The following is a 19,497-nucleotide window of genomic DNA, read 5'->3' on the forward strand; positions in this document are numbered from 1 at the left end:
TTTTCCGCTTAATAGGAAATGTCAAATTCATGAGATCGTTAGATGACAGGAGAACTGAGGTTGGGAGGCAGCTGCAGTGGTCCCCAGCTTTATCTCCTGTTCCCAACAGTGATCAGCACGGGCATGAAATCAGGTTCATCTCAGTTTACTGCAGAGAGGTCTTGAGGAAAACATCGGTTCACCAAGAGCAGGTTTGGAATCTGTGCAGTGCAAGAGACTCTGCACAAGCTCTCTGGGCAACCGACTGCCAGGGGCAGGAGCCCTGGCGTGGCCGTGCATGAACAGCACCTTTGTGCCTACAGTGCCACCCTCGATGGCTATCCTGGGGCCTGGGCTTGGACCCTGCACTTGCTGCAGGAGTCTCTGGCCTGGTTCCGTGCTGACCAAAGACTTGGAACCATGTCAGAACCGCGGTTCCCAAGGGGGCGGCCTCAAGTGGCTGCCGGGCATGTGAGGCCATGGCTGCGTGAATCTTGGGAGCAAGATGCTGATGTCAGAGTGGCCATTGTGACACGTGCAACCAAAGCCCCAAAAGGGAAGGCTGGGCTCAGGCCGTGTGTCAGTGCGACCTGGCAACGGGAGGAGAAGGTAAGGCAGGGATGCAGCTGCCGAGGGACCAGAGGGGCCCCACACCTCGGAGCTCTGGGCCTGTGCTGCAGGCTCACCTGCCTCTCCCTTCCCAGAATCAGCGCAGGAACATCCAGAGGAGACCGCGGTGTTCCTGAACGCGACGACGGGAGCAGAAGGCGGACAGGAGCAGGGCTCACGCAGGGCTGACCAGGGAGTAGCACCCTCGTAGCTCTGGGCCTGTTCTCCAAACTCCCATCACTTTTCTTCCCTCCACAGAGAGAGAGGACCAGCACCTGGCGGAGACAGCGGCGTTCCTGGACAGGGACTCAGCGCTGACAGCCGCCATGTGTGACAGGGAGCAGGAGGGCCCTGATGGCAGGGAGCCAGGTGAGGGCAAAGCAGCCCCTCCCACAGCCTGGCCCAGGGGCTGTCGGGGTGGCCAGCGTGGGGCCCAGAGCAGAAGCCAAAGGAGGCAGGAGCTGCTCAGCCAGGCCAGGGCTGGCAGCCTCCTTCCTCCTCAAGTGGGGCCCAGCTGGGCCAGGGGGCAGCTGTTGGGAGCCCCGTGCCCGCAATGGCCGCTGCTCTCCAAGGCCTCCAGCCCTGCCCATCAGCCAGGCACGCAGGCAGGGACAGAGCAGCTCTTGGGGTCGATGCTGCGGGCTGAGAGCCCCACAGAGCTGCTGACGCCCGCTGCCATTGGCTCTGTCCCCTGCAGCATGCGTGTTGTGTCATCGTGTGGACGCTGACCCGGACACCTGCGGAAACAGACGGGAGAAATACGGGCTCTGTGCCCACATGTTCTGCCTGGTGAGTGGCTCCGGGCACTCCCTCCCGCATTGCAATGGGCAGTCCCTGCCACCCTGTCTTCATCACTTCTTCCCCTTTTCTGCAGTATTTTGCCACTCTTCTTTTCCGGCAAGAAAAGAAACAGGTTGGATTCCTGGGTTTTCTTCCTCAAGATATCCAATGTGCAGTCAGGCGGGCGGCACAGAAGGTGAGAGCCTGGCAAAAGAGCAGGGACATTTGTGCCAGGAGACGTTTGCCAGAGCTTAGCCCAGAGCCCCAGCAAGAAAGGCCGGCCATGCAGCCAGCTGTGGGACAAAGTCTGGCTCCCAGCAGCTCCAAAGAGGCCCTGGCACAGGTGCTTCCTCCACCAGCTGGCTCTGTGGGCTGAGAGCCAGCAGCAGCCCCATCCTGCTCCCTGCCCGCAGCCCTGGGGCTGCCTGGGGAGGCCCCGAGGCTGCCGCTGATGGGGCTGCCTGGCTCATTCCAGCACTGCTGCGTCTGCGGCCAGAGCGGGGCCACCATCATGTGCTGCGAGGAAGGCTGCGACAGATGGTTCCACCTGCCCTGTGCCAAGGAGGGCGGCTGTGTTACGCAGTACATTGCCCCATACAGGTAGCTCCTCTCCCCTTCTGGCCACCCTTGGGGAAGGACCAAGACTTTCTCATTATGCCCGTCCTTTTGCCCCCAGGTCCTACTGCCCAGAGCACCGTCCAGAGCAGATGGTGCAGGTGACTCCAGAGCCGGGCACCGAATGCCCCATCTGCATGGAGCCAGTGGAAGACAGAATGACCTTTACCACCATCGTGTGCCCAACGTGCCAAAGAGCCTGGTTCCACAGGGACTGCCTCCAGGTGGGAGCCATGCCCTCAGGCCTGGGACACAGCAGGTGCTCAGCAGCACCAGGGCCTGGCTCACACTGCTTCTGTTTGCCCTGCAGGGACAGGCCATGCGTGCTGGTTTTTTCTCCTTCTGCTGCCCCCTCTGCAGAGACGATGGCATGTTCGCTGTCGAAATGTTCATCATGGGAATCCGCATCCCCTTCAGGTTGGTGTCCTTCTGCGGGGCTCACAAGACAGGAGGGTGCAAGTGCCGTGCTGTGCCAGGCCCTGCCCCAGCAGTCCAGGCCCTGCCCCATCCAGGGAGTCTGGACTTGCGCTTCTCACGGGACTTGGAAAAGCATTGGAGGAAGAGCAGGGACACCCTGTTACGTCCATGCGGTCAGGGCAGCAGAAACACATGAGCTTTTCCTTTCCCCATCAGACTGCCAACATGGGAGGACAACGACGCCTTCGCGGATCTGAGAGTGCGTCACAGCAGGTGCAATGCCAGGGAATGCCTTTACCCAGGAGGCAGGGAGGAGGCAGAGGAAGAGGGGTGAGTTGGGAAGCTGCACCCGGGGCTCTGCAGGGAACCTGTGTCTCAGGAAGGGCTCAAAGCGGAAGGAGCCAGTGGTGCTCGGCTGCACAATCCCGTGCTGGGACACTTTGTTCTCAGAGCCATCAACCCGTTTGCTTCCCCAGGCCCTGGAAGCTGCTCCTGTGCTCCTCCTGTGCTGCCGAGGGCACCCACAGGCGCTGCTCTGGCCTGACAGTGAGGAGAACCCGCTGGGAGTGTGACAGCTGTGCTGGTCTCGGCACAGGTATGAGGCAAAGCAGGCGGGTGTCCCTGGGCTGGGGCCAGTGCCCAGGCTGGGCACGGCAAAGCCCATGGGCTCCTGGAGGGCTGGGGGCAGTGTTCTGGTTGGGCATGGCCTGGGAGGCCTCTGACATTCCTGTTTGGCTTTACAGCCCCCAGGGATGAGCAGCCAGAGCTCAATGGCCCCAGCCGGATCAGACAGTCAGGACTGGAGCCTGCTCACGGCCTTTCAGAATCCGAGGCCATCAGGCCGAGCTCCAGCAGCGCAGTGCCATCGGGTCTGGCTCCCCAGTCTCCAACTCCGGGGACCAGCAGCCACAGAAGCCCCCGGCATGCAGTTTCTTCCTTGGCAGACACCGGCAGCGCACGCACACCAAGGGCAAGATCCAGCAGCTGGACGGGCCCTGAGGACAGGGTCCATTCCAGACATGCTGGGCCTGACCGCAGGCGAAGGCGCTCTCAACAGCAGAGGCGGGCCTCAGATGGGGCCGTCCGGTCGCGGAGTCGCCGTGACAGGAGCAGTAGGAGAACATCAAGTGCAGAGAGGCGTAGGCAAAGGGAGACACCGTCGCGGGCTTCCCGCAGACACAGCCGCTCCCGGCAGCAAGCTCATGCCCAGAGTCCACCTGCCCGGTCGAGGAGTTGCCATGACAGGAGCGGCAGGAGAACGTCGAGGGCAGAGAGGCCCAGGCGAAGGGAGACGTCCTCAGGGACGTCCCCGAGACGCAGCCGCTCCTGCGTGCAACGTCGAGCCTCGGATCAACCTGTCCGCTCCAGGAGTCGCCAGGACAGGAGCAGGAGGAGAGCAGCAAGTGCTGAGAGGCCCAGGCGCAGGGGGACACCGTCGGGGACGTCGCGCTGGAGCAACCGCTCCCGCCAGCCACGTCGGGCCTCAACTGGGACCTCCAACAGCAGCACGTAGTGTCACCTTTTCTTTCTAGTCCCTCTGTTTGCTGCCGTAAGTGAAGGTGAGAAGGGTCAGTACAGGGACCTCGAGACTTGCAGGTCTGTGGGAAAACCGAATTAGCTCTTGGCATTTCCATGATTCTTGATTTCTATGTTACCATGTATTGTGTAGGGAAAAGTCACTTAAGCACATAGCTGATTAAAAAGGACACTCATTCCTGTCTTTAGACAGATATTTCCCCACTGCTTACCCTTGAACGTGAATCCTTAATGGCTTGGATACCTTTAGGGAGACATGACGAGCAAGGTGGCTCTTAGGGAAGCTGTCTTTGAAAAGGACATGTGTTGAGTCGCTATCCTTAAACAATCTCATTTCAGTAAAGCCTTTCTTCAGTAAAGCAGAGGGAGAAAGAAGAGAGTGAGACACTGCTTTCAGTGTCTGAAGAAATCGATTGCGACACTGCTGCTGATTTAAAACACTTGCTTGGACCTTCAAAGATGAAACCGGAAAAGACAGTGGAAACAGGCTGGGACAAAGAGGATGCACAGGACTCTGCCCCAGACGAACGTCTGGGACCTTTGCCTGAAAACGACAGAACTCAGGAGTCCAGTGCTTTCCAGTTTTCCTTCTTTGGAGACACAGAGGAGTTGGGCATCAAAGAAGGTAAGAGCAGAACCCTCCTAACGGAGCCATTTCTAAGGAACGGCTTCTGGCAGGCACTGTAGAGCAATACGGTGTAAAGAAGGTCATAATCCAGAGGATTTTCAGCAGCAGAAGTCAGTACTTCTGCTGAAGCATTCTGATCCTCATTGCTGCTTGCCAAGGCTGAGGGAGATTAATGAGAGGTAACTCCTGCTTGCATCTCAGGAATTTTGAAAGGCACGCCTTGAGAAGGCATTGGGATTTTTGCAGAGCGGTGAAAAAGCTTCCCCTAAACTTCTCAAGCAGGGAAAAAGGTGGCACAGCAGTCATACCAAGTTACATGGAAGCCAACAGGATTTTAAGGAAAATGGGTGTTAAGGTAGAGGGAGGAACAAAATCCTGGAGTTGACCCCAAGCTCCATGAACATTCTGTTAGTTACTGAATTCTATTCCTGGACCTTCAGAAAAAAGAAACTGAAGGATCACTGGGGTGTCCTAAGCTCGGATAAAATAAGGCCTTATGAAATGCAGATGAAGGAATATTTAATCAAGTCTCAGTCAGGTAGGAATGAAAGGAAACCGTGCCAAGTTACCCAAAATATTAAAAAACAACACCACAAAGCAACAAGCCCACCACACTTGTGCTGAATTCAGAAGCTATTCACTGTCTTCTGGATGTGATGCTAAATGTTTAAGAATGCATAGGAGATGCCTAGAACAAAGTGGAAAATCCTGGAGGAGAGCTACAGCTCAGAAAATCAGGGAGAAGAAGATTTTGTCCTTCCTAAATCTGTCTTCTCCAGTGTAAATATTTCACTTGAAAAGAGGAATTTTTCCGGGCAAGCAGAGAAATAATTTGGTTTTGACTTGCTTTCTGTTTTGGTGCTGGTTTTGCAGAGCCTTACGTACTTGGAACGACAAAACCGGAAAACGTCAGGTGGCAACAGGATTCACATTTCCAAGACATCCCGTCTGGGGCTGCTGGTGAGCCGGAGATGTCAGAAATTGAAAAGCACCAAGGAAGGCAAGTTCCGTTTGTATTTGTTGTCTACTTGGCTGTAGTAGTTGGATGCTGTGGGAATATTAATGGCAGCACTGAGAAAATGGGAAACTGACACTGCACACCTCTGAGCAGTGAGAGCCAAAAGGCAAAGACACAGTCAATTTTATTGTAAAAAGTGGGGTTCTTTAATAGAAGGCTTTATTTGCATACTATGGAGTAGAGCTCTTCCATGTACACCATTTCTCTGAGGCACTACAGCTCTAACTTGTGCTCAGGGCATTTGATAGGACCTTTGAGAATGCTAAAACCCCTTTGTACTTGTCTAGGGTTCTTTCTCTACCACGCACAGAAAGTGCTAGAGTTCTCTTCTTCTCCATAGATGACGAACGCCTAAGAGGTATGACACAACTTGTTCAGTCCCCTTTTCTATATTTTTCCCTTTTAAACCCTTACTGGACTTGAGTAAGGAGGAAAAGATGCCTCCTGGTTATGAATGCTCTGTAGTCAAAATTTACCATCCTTTCTTGTGGTCAAAGTTGTGGTAGAATCCCACGAGACAGTCCTGGTAAAAAATAAAGGCTGAGCAGCTTTCTGCCTTTCCTTTCTTTCAGATAATTACCTCATAGCTATAGGAACTTGTAGAGCTTAGGAAAAAAATAGTCACTAGACAGGTTACCGAGACATTTGGGATTTTTCAGGTAGGTCTATCACCTTTAACTTTTTCCTGTCTTTCTGGTGTTACTGTTAGGAATGCTGAGGGTTCTTGTCAGCGACATATGTCCGTGCGGTTCTTCATCCTAATGAATCTTTCTCTTCTAATCATCCTAATGGCTTTCTCTTCTGAAGCCAGTGAATTTTCTATTTCAAAACAAAGACAACAACAAAAGAAAACATACACAGCCCCAAAAATTACACAGGTTGCCAAAACAATTGCTTGTTCTATTTTGTAGACTATAGTCTCAAGTCAGGCTTAAATGACGTTCCTTTCTTGAGACTTGTTAGATAACGCTGGTGAAATGTATGGCTGTGTTCATACAGTTACTGCCCTGCAATCTTCCAGCCCATCAGATTTGCAGGGTGTGTTAGAATGGAGATCTCAGCCCTTGGCAGGCAGCGCTTCTGGGGGGCAGCTGTGGGATCCTGCTGCTGAGCATTTAATGCAAGAGCTGCTGTTTCACTGCAATTTAGATTGCAGCATGTTCATGGAGACAGCTGCTGCCTTTCATTTTTCTTAGTACACCAGGCTGCAGTAGGGAACGTTTCTGTTGGAGCCGACATGTGGTGGGGGGCAAGAGAATAGGAGGGACGTGAAGAATAGAGCTTCTGACTTGACTGTTGTGTTGTTCATTCATGTTTGTTGGGAGCAGCAGCAGAATCACAAGTGTTGAACCCTATTGATTGGTGTTCTGTTGTGTTTTCTTTTGTGCACAGGGCCCAAAGTAATTTTTTGTAGATCTGTAGAGTTCAGTGAAGAATAAGAGGGTTGGGAAGACAGACGTAGATTATTGCTTGAGGTGAGTATGGAACATCTGTTCCCTGGTAACTGTGGCTGAATGCTGAGCATGGGGAGGGAACATGGCTATGGATGTGCACGCAAAATTAATTCAGGACCTCCAGAAGAGCCTGAAGCTTTGTAACTGTCAGGGAACAAAAGGCTGTTAGTATACTGGTGTGTGTAACATCATGTTGTGATGTCCAGCCACGTAAATCACTGCATCTCTCTCTGTTACAGGAGCAGCTAGCTAACTAGGTGTAAGGGAAGTGTTTAAGAGAAACAGTGAATTTAGAGACTTCTGCGAGTAGTGGATTCAAAAACTTCTCCTAGGAATATGTTAGGTTTTCATTAGTTTCTGGATCGTCTTAGGAAGCATAAGAATTCCAAATGGAAACTGAAACCAAACTAATAAAACCTTTCTTGAAAAGAATCATGTCGTATTTGTTTCTTGAAGAAGTTGCCAAACAACATTACCTTTTAAATCCTTTCAAGGACCTAACAGGAAAAAATACTGTCAAACCCGGTTAGGCAGTGTTTCTGAGCTGGCGCTGATGCTCTCGGGTTCCGGGGAGCCACGGGAAGGCTCCAGTCCAGACCGTCCGGTCAGGCTGGGGCCATTGAGCTCTGGCTCGGCCCTGGAGGCTGTGAGGGCAATCAGCAATGTCAAAGGCCTCCCAGGCCTGGGCCAGGCTGGGCCGGAGCAGGGCCCCCAGCCCTCCAGGAGGCTACGGGCTCTGCCAGGCCCAAAAGGACACTGCCCCCTGCCCAGGGGTGTCTTGGCCTGACAGCCGAGCCCAGAGCAGCGGAGCTGTCACACTCCCCGCTGGTTCTGGTCGCTCTCAGGCGTGAGCAACGCCCGTGGGTGCCCTGCGGGCACGGGGCTCGCCACAGCTGCCCCCTGGCCCAGCTGGGCCCCACTTGAGGAGGAAGGAGGCTGCCAGCCCTGGCCTGGCTGAGCAGCTCCTGCCTCCTTTGGCTTCTGCTCTGGGCCCCACGCTGGCCACCCCGACAGCCCCTGGGCCAGGCTGTGGGAGGGGCTGCTTTGCCCTCACCTGGCTCCCTGCCATCAGGGCCCTCCTGCTCCCTGTCGCACATGGCGGCTGTCAGCGCTGAGTCCCTGTCCAGGAACGCCGCTGTCTCCGCCAGGTGCTGGTCCTCTCTCTCTGTGGGAGGAAGAAAAGTGATGGGAGTTTGGAGAACAGGCCCAGAGCTACGAGGGTGCTACTCCCTGGTCAGCCCTGCGTGAGCCCTGCTCCTGTCCGCCTTCTGCTCCCGTCGTCGCGTTCAGGAACACCGCGGTCTCCTCTGGATGTTCCTGCGCTGATTCTGGGAAGGGAGAGGCAGGTGAGCCTGCAGCACAGGCCCAGAGCTCCGAGGTGTGGGGCCCCTCTGGTCCCTGGGCAGCTGCATCCCTGCCTTACCTTCTCCTCCCGTTGCCAGGTCGCACTGACACACGGCCTGAGCCCTGCCTTCCCTTTTGGGGCCAGGGGAAATCTCCGCTCCTGGCCCCGGCACTGGGAGCTCTCTCAGCCAGTCAGGGAAGGTGATGCTTCGCAAGAGAGGCATGAGCATTGCAGGAAAGCCTGCATCACTGCAGTCTTCCCAAAGGGCACCAAGAAGAAGCCAAGAAACTGCAGGCCCATCAGCCTCTCCTCCATCTCCCGACAGGTGACACAACACCTCCTCCTGGATGTCATCTCCAAAGCTCGGGAATAACAGGAAGGGAAAACCATGCTTGAGGAATCTCATAGCCACCTGTGCTGCAGTGACTGGCTGGGTTTGTGCGGGGAGAGCAGTGGCTGAGTTGTCAGCTGGAGCTTCAGCGAGGCTTTGTCCCTGTCTCCCATAATATGCTCCTGAGGCAGTTCAGGGAGAGTAGGGTGGAGAAGTGGACAGTGGAGCTCCAAACTCAGAGGGTTGTGACCTCAGGGGGCCGTGCTGGGGCCAGCCTTGTTTGCCTTATTCCCCAGTGACCTGGCAGAAGGGACAGAGCGCTCCCTCAGCACGTTTGCTGATAGCACAGAAGTGGGAGCAGGGGCTGATGCACCACAAGGCTGTGTTGCCCTCCAGAGGGACCTGGACAGGCTCAACAGCCGAGCAGAGAGGGACCTAACAAAGTTGCTCAGGACAAAGCCTCTAGAAGAGCTCAAATTGCGAGGCAAGAATAGTTGTTTTGGTAAGGTCATGTGGTGATGTCCAGTCAGGGGAACCACTCAATCCCTGTAAGTTCCAGAGCCAGTTCCTTAACTGTGTACAGAAAGTCTTTGAGGCAAACTGCAAATTCAGAAACTTCTCCTAATATGAAGTTGGATTTTCACAATTTTCTTGCATGCTGGATGAAGCATAGGGATTCCAAAAGGGATGTGAAAGCAAGCCAATAAATCTTCTTTTCGAGTTCACACGTGTTTCCTGCTTGTTCCTTGAAGAACTTGCCAAAAAATGTTACTTTTGAAATCCATTCAAACACCTAATAGGAAAAAATATTGGCCAAAATGTTAGCCAACACTGTGTTTCTGAATAGGAACATGTTTCTTGTGTCAGTTCAAGATTTGTACCAGGGTTTGGGGATTTTGGTGTGGATGCTTTCAATGTAAGTTGCTTCTTTGCAGGACTTTGAATAATTAGACTTTGAATAATTAGATCATGCACCAGAGACAACATTTTACTGTGTCCTGCTGTCCAGTGCTGAGAAGGGTTGAGGAAGAGTCGGTGGCTGTGTGTCGATGCATAACTTGCGGGAGAGGCACCGGAGCACTTCCCAGGGCCTGGAGAAGCAAACGGGTTCCTGGTGCTGAGGACAAAGTGTCCACAGCTCGGGATTGCATGGCTGAGCTCTTCTGGCTCCTTCTGCTTCAATGCCTTGCCGAGACACAGGTTCCCTGCAGAGCCCCGCGTGCAGCTTCCCAACGCTCCCCTCTTCCTCCGCCTCCACCCTGCCTCCTGGGTAAAGGCATTCCCTGGCATTGCACCTGCTGTGCCTCCCTCCTAGTTCAGTGAAGGCATTGTTTTCCACCCAAGGGGGCTCTCCCCTGGAGACAGGAACATGGGTGAACTCCCGGTGCCCCAGCATCAGGCAGGTGCAGGGTATCTCTGCTTGTCAGCCCCTGCCCTGTTTCCCTGGGGTCCCGCTGACTGTTCTAGCAGTCAACGATCTGGACTTTGCAGGAGCGTGTTTGCAAAGGCGTGAATGCGAAAACTCTACAAGAACGGTTTGCGTGTGTCCCGTCTTGACTTTTTTCAATATAGTTGCTAGAAGGAAAGCACGGACAAAACTGGCAAAGTTCTTTAATGTGGGAAAAGCAATTGGCTCCTGAGCTGAGCACTGTAGCAAGCTCTCCAGTCAGATACAAGGTAATCTTTCATTGAATTTCCCGGGTTTCCATAGAGTCAGTGTAAAGGATGAGCTTTCTCAGAAGCTTAATAGTAATTTTTCCGCTTAATAGGAAATGTCAAATTCATGAGATCGTTAGATGACAGGAGAATTGAGGTTGGGAGGCAGCTGCAGTGGTCCCCAGCTTTATCTCCTGTTCCCAACAGTGATCAGCACGGGCATGAAATCAGGTTCATCTCAGTTTACTGCAGAGAGGTCTTGAGGAAAACATCGGTTCACCAAGAGCAGGTTTGGAATCTGTGCAGTGCAAGAGACTCTGCACAAGCTCTCTGGGCAACCGACTGCCAGGGGCAGGAGCCCTGGCGTGGCCGTGCCTGAACAGCACCTTTGTGCCTACAGTGCCACCCTCGATGGCTACCCTGGGGCCTGGGCTTGGACCCTGCACTTGCTGCAGGAGTCTCTGGCCTGGTTCCGTGCTGACCAAAGGCTTGGAACCATGTCAGAACCGCGGTTCCCAAGGGGGCGGCCTCAAGTGGCTGCCGGGCATGTGAGGCCATGGCTGCGTGAATCTTGGGAGCAAGATGCTGATGTCAGAGTGGCCATTGTGACACGTGCAACCAAAGCCCCACAAGGGAAGGCTGGGCTCAGGCCGTGTGTCAGTGCGACCTGGCAACGGGAGGAGAAGGTAAGGCAGGGATGCAGCTGCCCAGGGACCAGAGGGGCCCCACACCTCGGAGCTCTGGGCCTGTGCTGCAGGCTCACCTGCCTCTCCCTTCCCAGAATCAGCGCAGGAACATCCAGAGGAGACCGCGGTGTTCCTGAACGCGACGACGGGAGCAGAAGGCGGACAGGAGCAGGGCTCACGCAGGGCTGACCAGGGAGTAGCACCCTCGTAGCTCTGGGCCTGTTCTCCAAACTCCCATCACTTTTCTTCCCTCCACAGAGAGAGAGGACCAGCACCTGGCGGAGACAGCGGCGTTCCTGCACAGGGACTCAGCGCTGACAGCCGCCATGTGTGACAGGGAGCAGGAGGGCCCTGATGGCAGGGAGCCAGGTGAGGGCAAAGCAGCCCCTCCCACAGCCTGGCCCAGGGGCTGTCGGGGTGGCCAGCGTGGGGCCCAGAGCAGAAGCCAAAGGAGGCAGGAGCTGCTCAGCCAGGCCAGGGCTGGCAGCCTCCTTCCTCCTCAAGTGGGGCCCAGCTGGGCCAGGGGGCAGCTGTTGGGAGCCCCGTGCCCGCAATGGCCGCTGCTCTCCAAGGCCTCCAGCCCTGCCCATCAGCCAGGCACGCAGGCAGGGACAGAGCAGCTCTTGGGGTCGATGCTGCGGGCTGAGAGCCCCACAGAGCTGCTGACGCCCGCTGCCATTGGCTCTGTCCCCTGCAGCATGCGTTTTGTGTCATCGTGTGGACGCTGACCCGGACACCTGCGGAAACAGACGGGAGAAATACGGGCTCTGTGCCCACATGTTCTGCCTGGTGAGTGGCTCCGGGCACTCCCTCCCGCATTGCAATGGGCAGTCCCTGCCACCCTGTCTTCATCACCTCTTCCCCTTTTCTGCAGTATTTTGCCACTCTTCTTTTCCGGCAAGAAAAGAAACAGGTTGGATTCCTGGGTTTTCTTCCTCAAGATATCCAATGTGCAGTCAGGCGGGCGGCACAGAAGGTGAGAGCCTGGCAAAAGAGCAGGGACATTTGTGCCAGGAGACGTTTGCCAGAGCTTAGCCCAGAGCCCCAGCAAGAAAGGCCGGCCATGCAGCCAGCTGTGGGACAAAGTCTGGCTCCCAGCAGCTCCAAAGAGGCCCTGGCACAGGTGCTTCCTCCACCAGCTGGCTCTGTGGGCTGAGAGCCAGCAGCAGCCCCATCCTGCTCCCTGCCCGCAGCCCTGGGGCTGCCTGGGGAGGCCCCGAGGCTGCCGCTGATGGGGCTGCCTGGCTCATTCCAGCACTGCTGCGTCTGCGGCCAGAGCGGGGCCACCATCATGTGCTGCGAGGAAGGCTGCGACAGATGGTTCCACCTGCCCTGTGCCAAGGAGGGCGGCTGTGTTACGCAGTACATTGCCCCATACAGGTAGCTCCTCTCCCCTTCTGGCCACCCTTGGGGAAGGACCAAGACTTTCTCATTATGCCCGTCCTTTTGCCCCCAGGTCCTACTGCCCTGAGCACCGTCCAGAGCAGATGGTGCAGGTGACTCCAGAGCCGGGCACCGAATGCCCCATCTGCATGGAGCCAGTGGAAGACAGAATGACCTTTACCACCATAGTGTGCCCAACGTGCCAAAGAGCCTGGTTCCACAGGGACTGCCTCCAGGTGGGAGCCATGCCCTCAGGCCTGGGACACAGCAGGTGCTCAGCAGCACCAGGGCCTGGCTCACACTGCTTCTGTTTGCCCTGCAGGGACAGGCCATGCGTGCTGGTTTTTTCTCCTTCTGCTGCCCCCTCTGCAGAGACGATGGCATGTTCGCTGTCGAAATGTTCATCATGGGAATCCGCATCCCCTTCAGGTTGGTGTCCTTCTGCGGGGCTCACAAGACAGGAGGGTGCAAGTGCCGTGCTGTGCCAGGCCCTGCCCCAGCAGTCCAGGCCCTGCCCCATCCAGGGAGTCTGGACTTGCGCTTCTCACGGGACTTGGAAAAGCATTGGAGGAAGAGCAGGGACACCCTGTTACGTCCATGCGGTCAGGGCAGCAGAAACACATGAGCTTTTCCTTTCCCCATCAGACTGCCAACATGGGAGGACAACGACGCCTTCGCGGATCTGAGAGTGCGTCACAGCAGGTGCAATGCCAGGGAATGCCTTTACCCAGGAGGCAGGGAGGAGGCAGAGGAAGAGGGGTGAGTTGGGAAGCTGCACCCGGGGCTCTGCAGGGAACCTGTGTCTCAGGAAGGGCTCAAAGCGGAAGGAGCCAGTGGTGCTCGGCTGCACAATCCCGTGCTGGGACACTTTGTTCTCAGAGCCATCAACCCGTTTGCTTCCCCAGGCCCTGGAAGCTGCTCCTGTGCTCCTCCTGTGCTGCCGAGGGCACCCACAGGCGCTGCTCTGGCCTGACAGTGAGGAGAACCCGCTGGGAGTGTGACAGCTGTGCTGGTCTCGGCACAGGTATGAGGCAAAGCAGGCGGGTGTCCCTGGGCTGGGGCCAGTGCCCAGGCTGGGCACGGCAAAGCCCATGGGCTCCTGGAGGGCTGGGGGCAGTGTTCTGGTTGGGCATGGCCTGGGAGGCCTCTGACATTCCTGTTTGGCTTTACAGCCCCCAGGGATGAGCAGCCAGAGCTCAATGGCCCCAGCCGGATCAGACAGTCAGGACTGGAGCCTGCTCACGGCCTTTCAGAATCCGAGGCCATCAGGCCGAGCTCCAGCAGCGCAGTGCCATCGGGTCTGGCTCCCCAGTCTCCAACTCCAGGGACCAGCAGCCACAGAAGCCCCCGGCATACAGTTTCTTCCTTGGCAGACACCGGCAGCGCACGCACACCAAGGGCAAGATCCAGCAGCTGGACGGGCCCTGAGGACAGGGTCCATTCCAGACATGCTGGGCCTGACCGCAGGCGAAGGCGCTCTCAACAGCAGAGGCGGGCCTCAGATGGGGCCGTCCGGTCGCGGAGTCGCCATGACAGGAGCAGTAGGAGAACATCAAGTGCAGAGAGGCGCAGGCAAAGGGAGACACCGTCGCGGGCTTCCCGCAGACACAGCCGCTCCCGGCAGCAAGCTCATGCCCAGAGTCCACCTGCCCGGTCGAGGAGTTGCCATGACAGGAGCGGCAGGAGAACGTCGAGGGCAGAGAGGCCCAGGCGAAGGGAGACGTCCTCAGGGACGTCCCCGAGACGCAGCCGCTCCTGCGTGCAACGTCGAGCCTCGGATCAACCTGTCCGCTCCAGGAGTCGCCAGGACAGGAGCAGGAGGAGAGCAGCAAGTGCTGAGAGGCCCAGGCGCAGGGGGACACCGTCGGGGACGTCGCGCTGGAGCAACCGCTCCCGCCAGCCACGTCGGGCCTCAACTGGGACCTCCAACAGCAGCACGTAGTGTCACCTTTTCTTTCTAGTCCCTCTGTTTGCTGCCGTAAGTGAAGGTGAGAAGGGTCAGTACAGGGACCTCGAGACTTGCAGGTCTGTGGGAAAACCGAATTAGCTCTTGGCATTTCCACGATTCTTGATTTCTATGTTACCATGTATTGTGTAGGGAAAAGTCACTTAAGCACATAGCTGATTAAAAAGGACACTCATTCCTGTCTTTAGACAGATATTTCCCCACTGCTTACCCTTGAACGTGAATCCTTAATGGCTTGGATACCTTTAGGGAGACATGACGAGCAAGGTGGCTCTTAGGGAAGCTGTCTTTGAAAAGGACATGTGTTGAGTCGCTATCCTTAAACAATCTCATTTCAGTAAAGCCTTTCTTCAGTAAAGCAGAGGGAGAAAGAAGAGAGTGAGACACTGCTTTCAGTGTCTGAAGAAATCGATTGCGACACTGCTGCTGATTTAAAACACTTGCTTGGACCTTCAAAGATGAAACCGGAAAAGACAGTGGAAATAGGCTGGGACAAAGAGGATGCACAGGACTCTGCCCCAGACGAACGTCTGGGACCTTTGCCTGAAAACGACAGAACTCAGGAGTCCAGTGCTTTCCAGTTTTCCTTCTTTGGAGACACAGAGGAGTTGGGCATCAAAGAAGGTAAGAGCAGAACCCTCCTAACGGAGCCATTTCTAAGGAACGGCTTCTGGCAGGCACTGTAGAGCAATACGGTGTAAAGAAGGTCATAATCCAGAGGATTTTCAGCAGCAGAAGTCAGTACTTCTGCTGAAGCATTCTGATCCTCATTGCTGCTTGCCAAGGCTGTGGGAGATTAATGAGAGGTAACTCCTGCTTGCATCTCAGGAATTTTGAAAGGCACGCCTTGAGAAGGCATTGGGATTTTTGCAGAGCGGTGAAAAAGCTTCCCCTAAACTTCTCAAGCAGGGAAAAAGGTGGCACAGCAGTCATACCAAGTTACATGGAAGCCAACAGGATTTTAAGGAAAATGGGTGTTAAGGTAGAGGGAGGAACAAAATCCTGGAGTTGACCCCAAGCTCCATGAACATTCTGTTAGTTACTGAATTCTATTCCTGGACCTTCAGAAAAAAGAAACTGAAGGATCACTGGGGTGTCCTAAGCTCGGATAAAATAAGGCCTTATGAAATGCAGATGAAGGAATATTTAATCAAGTCTCAGTCAGGTAGGAATGAAAGGAAACCGTGCCAAGTTACCCAAAATATTAAAAAACAACACCACAAAGCAACAAGCCCACCACACTTGTGCTGAATTCAGAAGCTATTCACTGTCTTCTGGATGTGATGCTAAATGTTTAAGAATGCATAGGAGATGCCTAGAACAAAGTGGAAAATCCTGGAGGAGAGCTACAGCTCAGAAAATCAGGGAGAAGAAGATTTTGTCCTTCCTAAATCTGTCTTCTCCAGTGTAAATATTTCACTTGAAAAGAGGAATTTTTCCGGGCAAGCAGAGAAATAATTTGGTTTTGACTTGCTTTCTGTTTTGGTGCTGGTTTTGCAGAGCCTTACGTACTTGGAACGACAAAACCGGAAAACGTCAGGTGGCAACAGGATTCACATTTCCAAGACATCCCGTCTGGGGCTGCTGGTGAGCCGGAGATGTCAGAAATTGAAAAGCACCAAGGAAGGCAAGTTCCATTTGTATTTGTTGTCTACTTGGCTGTAGTAGTTGGATGCTGTGGGAATATTAATGGCAGCACTGAGAAAATGGGAAACTGACACTGCACACCTCTGAGCAGTGAGAGCCAAAAGGCAAAGACACAGTCAATTTTATTGTAAAAAGTGGGGTTCTTTAATAGAAGGCTTTATTTGCATACTATGGAGTAGAGCTCTTCCATGTACACCATTTCTCTGAGGCACTACAGCTCTAACTTGTGCTCAGGGCATTTGATAGGACCTTTGAGAATGCTAAAACCCCTTTGTACTTGTCTAGGGTTCTTTCTCTACCACGCACAGAAAGTGCTAGAGTTCTCTTCTTCTCCATAGATGACGAACGCCTAAGAGGTATGACACAACTTGTTCAGTCCCCTTTTCTATATTTTTCCCTTTTAAACCCTTAATGGACTTGAGTAAGGAGGAAAAGATGCCTCCTGGTTATGAATGCTCTGTAGTCAAAATTTGCCATCCTTTCTTGTGGTCAAAGTTGTGGTAGAATCCCACGAGACAGTCCTGGTAAAAAATAAAGGCTGAGCAGCTTTCTGCCTTTCCTTTCTTTCAGATAATTACCTCATAGCTATAGGAACTTGTAGAGCTTAGGGAAAAAATAGTCACTAGACAGGTTACCGAGACATTTGGGATCTTTTCAGGTAGGTCTATCATTTTTAACTTTTTCCTGTCTTTCTGGTGTTACTGTTAGGAATGCTGTGGGTTCTTGTCAGCGACATATGTCCGTGCGGTTCTTCATCCTAGTGAATCTGGGGCTTGCTCTTCTGAAGCCAGTGAATTTTCTATTTCAAAACAAAGACAACAACAACAAAAGAAAACATACACAGCCGCAAAAATTACACAGGTTGCCAAAACAATTGCTTGTTCTATTTTGTAGACTATAGTCTCAAGTCAGGCTTAAATGACGTTCCTTTCTTGAGACTTGTTAGATAACGCTGGTGAAATGTATGGCTGTGTTCATACAGTTACTGCCCTGCAATCTTCCAGCCCATCAGATTTGCAGGGTGTGTTAGAATGGAGATCTCAGCCCTTGGCAGGCAGCGCTTCTGGGGGGCAGCTGTGGGATCCTGCTGCTGAGCATTTAATGCAAGAGCTGCTGTTTCACTGCAATTTAGATTTCAGCATGTTCAGGGAGACAGCTGCTGTCTTTCATTTTTCTTAGTACACCAGGCTGCAGTAGGGAACGTTTCTGTTGGAGCCGACATGTGGTGGGGGGCAAGAGAATAGGAGGGACGTGAAGAATAGAGCTTCTGACTTGACTGTTGTGTTGTTCATTCATGTTTGTTGGGAGCAGCAGCAGAATCACAAGTGTTGAACCCTATTGATTGGTGTTCTGTTGTGTTTTCTTTTGTGCAGAGGGCCCAAAGTAATTTTTTGTAGATCTGTAGAGTTCAGTGAAGAATAAGAGGGTTGGGAAGAAAGACGTAGATTATTGCTTGAGGTGAGTATGGAACATCTGTTCCCTGGTAACTGTGGCTGAATGCTGAGCATGGGGAGGGAACACAGCTATGGATGTGCACGCAAAATTAATTCAGGACCTCCAGAAGAGCCTGAAGCTTTGTAACTGTCAGGGAACAAAAGGCTGTTAGTATACTGGTGTGTGTAACATCATGTTGTGATGTCCAGCCACGTAAATCACTGCATCTCTCTCTGTTACAGGAGCAGCTAGCTAACTAGGTGTAAGGGAAGTGTTTAAGAGAAACAGTGAATTTAGAGACTTCTGCGAGTAGTGGATTCAAAAACTTCTCCTAGGAATATGTTAGGTTTTCATTAGTTTCTGGATCGTCTTAGGAAGCATAAGAATTCCAAATGGAAACTGAAACCAAACTAATAAAACCTTTCTTGAAAAGAATCATGTCGTATTTGTTCCTTGAAGAAGTTGCCAAACAACATTACCTTTTAAATCCTTTCAAGGACCTAACAGGAAAAAATACTGTCAAACCCGGTTAGGCAGTGTTTCTGAGCTGGCGCTGATGCTCTCGGGTTCCGGGGAGCCACGGGAAGGCTCCAGTCCAGACCGTCCGCTCAGGCTGGGGCCATTGAGCTCTGGCTCGGCCCTGGAGGCTGTGAGGGCAATCAGCAATGTCAAAGGCCTCCCAGGCCTGGGCCAGGCTGGGCCGGAGCAGTGCCCCCAGCCCTCCAGGAGGCTACGGGCTCTGCCAGGCCCAAAAGGACACTGCCCCCTGCCCAGGGGTGTCTTGGCCTGACAGCCGAGCCCAGAGCAGCAGAGCTGTCACACTCCCCGCTGGTTCTGGTCGCTCTCAGGCACGAGCAACGCCCGTGGGTGCCCTGGGCAGCACAGGAGCAGCACAGGGGCACTTGCCAGGGCCTGGGGAAGCACAGGGGTCAGCCTTTACACAACGACACAGCAGGCATGCTGCAGGGGACAGAGCCAATGGCAGCGGGCATGAGCAGCTCTGTGGGGCTCTCAGCCCGCAGCATCGACCCCAAGAGCTGCTCTGTCCCTGCCTGCGTGCCTGGCTGATGGGCAGGGCTGGAGGCCTTGGAGAGCAGCGGCCATTGCGGGCACGGGGCTCCCAACAGCTGCCCCCTGGCCCAGCTGGGCCCCACTTGAGGAGGAAGGAGGCTGCCAGCCCTGGCCTGGCTGAGCAGCTCCTGCCTCCTTTGGCCTCTGCTCTGGGCCCCACGCTGGCCACCCTGACAGTCCCTGGGCCAGGCTGTAGGAGGGCTGCTTTGCCCTCACCTGGCTCCCTGCCATCAGGGCCCTCCTGCTGCCTGTCGCACATGGCGGCTGTCAGCGCTGAGTCCCTGTCCAGGAACAACACGGTGTCCTCGAGGTGCTGGTCCTGTCTCTCTGTGGAGGGAAGAAGGGTGTGGGGAATTTGCAGGACATGCCCAGAGCAATGAGGGTGCTACTCCCTGATCAGCCCTGCGTGAGCCCTGCTCCTGTCCGCCTTCTGCTCCCGTCGTCGCGTTCAGGAACACCGCGGTCTCCTCTGGATGTTCCTGCGCTGATTCTGGGAAGGGAGAGGCAGGTGAGCCTGCAGCACAGGCCCAGAGCCCCGAGGTGTGGGGCCCCTCTGGTCCCTGGGCAGCTGCATCCCTGCCTTACCTTCTCCTCCCGTTGCCAGGTCGCACTGACACACGGCCTGAGCCCTGCCTTCCCTTTTGGGGCCAGGGGAAATCTCTGCTCCTGGCCCCGGCACTGGGAGCTCTCTCAGCCAGTCAGGGAAGGTGATGCTTCGCAAGAGAGGCATGAGCATTGCAGGAAAGCCTGCATCACTGCAGTCTTCCCAAAGGGCACCAAGAAGAAGCCAAGAAACTGCAGGCCCATCAGCCTCTCCTCCATCTCCCGACAGGTGACACAACACCTCCTCCTGGATGTCATCTCCAAAGCTCGGGAATAACAGGAAGGGAAAACCATGCTTGAGGAATCTCATAGCCACCTGTGCTGCAGTGACTGGCTGGG

General features: G+C 54.4%; 2 protein-coding genes across 2 annotated transcripts; both read left to right on the forward strand.

The window, feature by feature from the left end:
- Positions 1-256: 256 nt before the first annotated feature.
- On the forward strand, positions 257-7,057 carry LOC147645545 (E3 ubiquitin-protein ligase PHF7-like). Its single transcript, XM_086874477.1, has 14 exons — positions 257-588; positions 684-957; positions 1,286-1,377; positions 1,463-1,564; positions 1,844-1,968; positions 2,045-2,207; positions 2,294-2,400; positions 2,617-2,730; positions 2,877-2,995; positions 3,144-3,959; positions 4,276-4,561; positions 5,438-5,564; positions 5,870-5,940; positions 6,155-7,057. The coding sequence occupies exons 2-10, from the start codon at positions 915-917 to the stop codon at positions 3,911-3,913; spliced, it is 1,635 nt and encodes a 544-aa protein (XP_086730603.1). The 5' UTR covers positions 257-588; positions 684-914; the 3' UTR covers positions 3,914-3,959; positions 4,276-4,561; positions 5,438-5,564; positions 5,870-5,940; positions 6,155-7,057.
- Positions 7,058-10,689: 3,632 nt separating this feature from the next.
- Positions 10,690-17,916, forward strand: LOC147645546 (E3 ubiquitin-protein ligase PHF7-like). Its single transcript, XM_086874484.1, has 16 exons — positions 10,690-11,054; positions 11,150-11,423; positions 11,752-11,843; positions 11,929-12,030; positions 12,310-12,434; positions 12,511-12,673; positions 12,760-12,866; positions 13,083-13,196; positions 13,343-13,461; positions 13,610-14,425; positions 14,742-15,027; positions 15,904-16,030; positions 16,336-16,406; positions 16,621-16,708; positions 17,424-17,508; positions 17,727-17,916. The coding sequence occupies exons 2-10, from the start codon at positions 11,381-11,383 to the stop codon at positions 14,377-14,379; spliced, it is 1,635 nt and encodes a 544-aa protein (XP_086730610.1). The 5' UTR covers positions 10,690-11,054; positions 11,150-11,380; the 3' UTR covers positions 14,380-14,425; positions 14,742-15,027; positions 15,904-16,030; positions 16,336-16,406; positions 16,621-16,708; positions 17,424-17,508; positions 17,727-17,916.
- The last annotated feature ends 1,581 nt before the right edge of the window (positions 17,917-19,497 follow it).

The sequence above is a fragment of the Cyanistes caeruleus genome, unplaced genomic scaffold (genome assembly GCF_971803275.1).
Source record: "Cyanistes caeruleus unplaced genomic scaffold, bCyaCae1.hap1.1 HAP1_SCAFFOLD_232, whole genome shotgun sequence".
Lineage (NCBI taxonomy): Eukaryota > Metazoa > Chordata > Aves > Passeriformes > Paridae > Cyanistes > Cyanistes caeruleus.

Excerpts from the sequence above, each read along its gene's own strand:
- LOC147645546 (XM_086874484.1), top strand. The coding sequence starts at position 11,381 with ATGTGTGACAGGGAGCAGGAGGGCCCTGATGGCAGGGAGCCAG. Across the intron at positions 13,197-13,342 it reads GAGGAGGCAGAGGAAGAGGG|GCCCTGGAAGCTGCTCCTGT; the intron begins GTGAGTTGGGAA and ends TTGCTTCCCCAG. Across the intron at positions 13,462-13,609 it reads CTGTGCTGGTCTCGGCACAG|CCCCCAGGGATGAGCAGCCA; the intron begins GTATGAGGCAAA and ends TTGGCTTTACAG.
- LOC147645545 (XM_086874477.1), top strand. The coding sequence starts at position 915 with ATGTGTGACAGGGAGCAGGAGGGCCCTGATGGCAGGGAGCCAG. Across the intron at positions 1,565-1,843 it reads TCAGGCGGGCGGCACAGAAG|CACTGCTGCGTCTGCGGCCA; the intron begins GTGAGAGCCTGG and ends GGCTCATTCCAG. Across the intron at positions 2,996-3,143 it reads CTGTGCTGGTCTCGGCACAG|CCCCCAGGGATGAGCAGCCA; the intron begins GTATGAGGCAAA and ends TTGGCTTTACAG.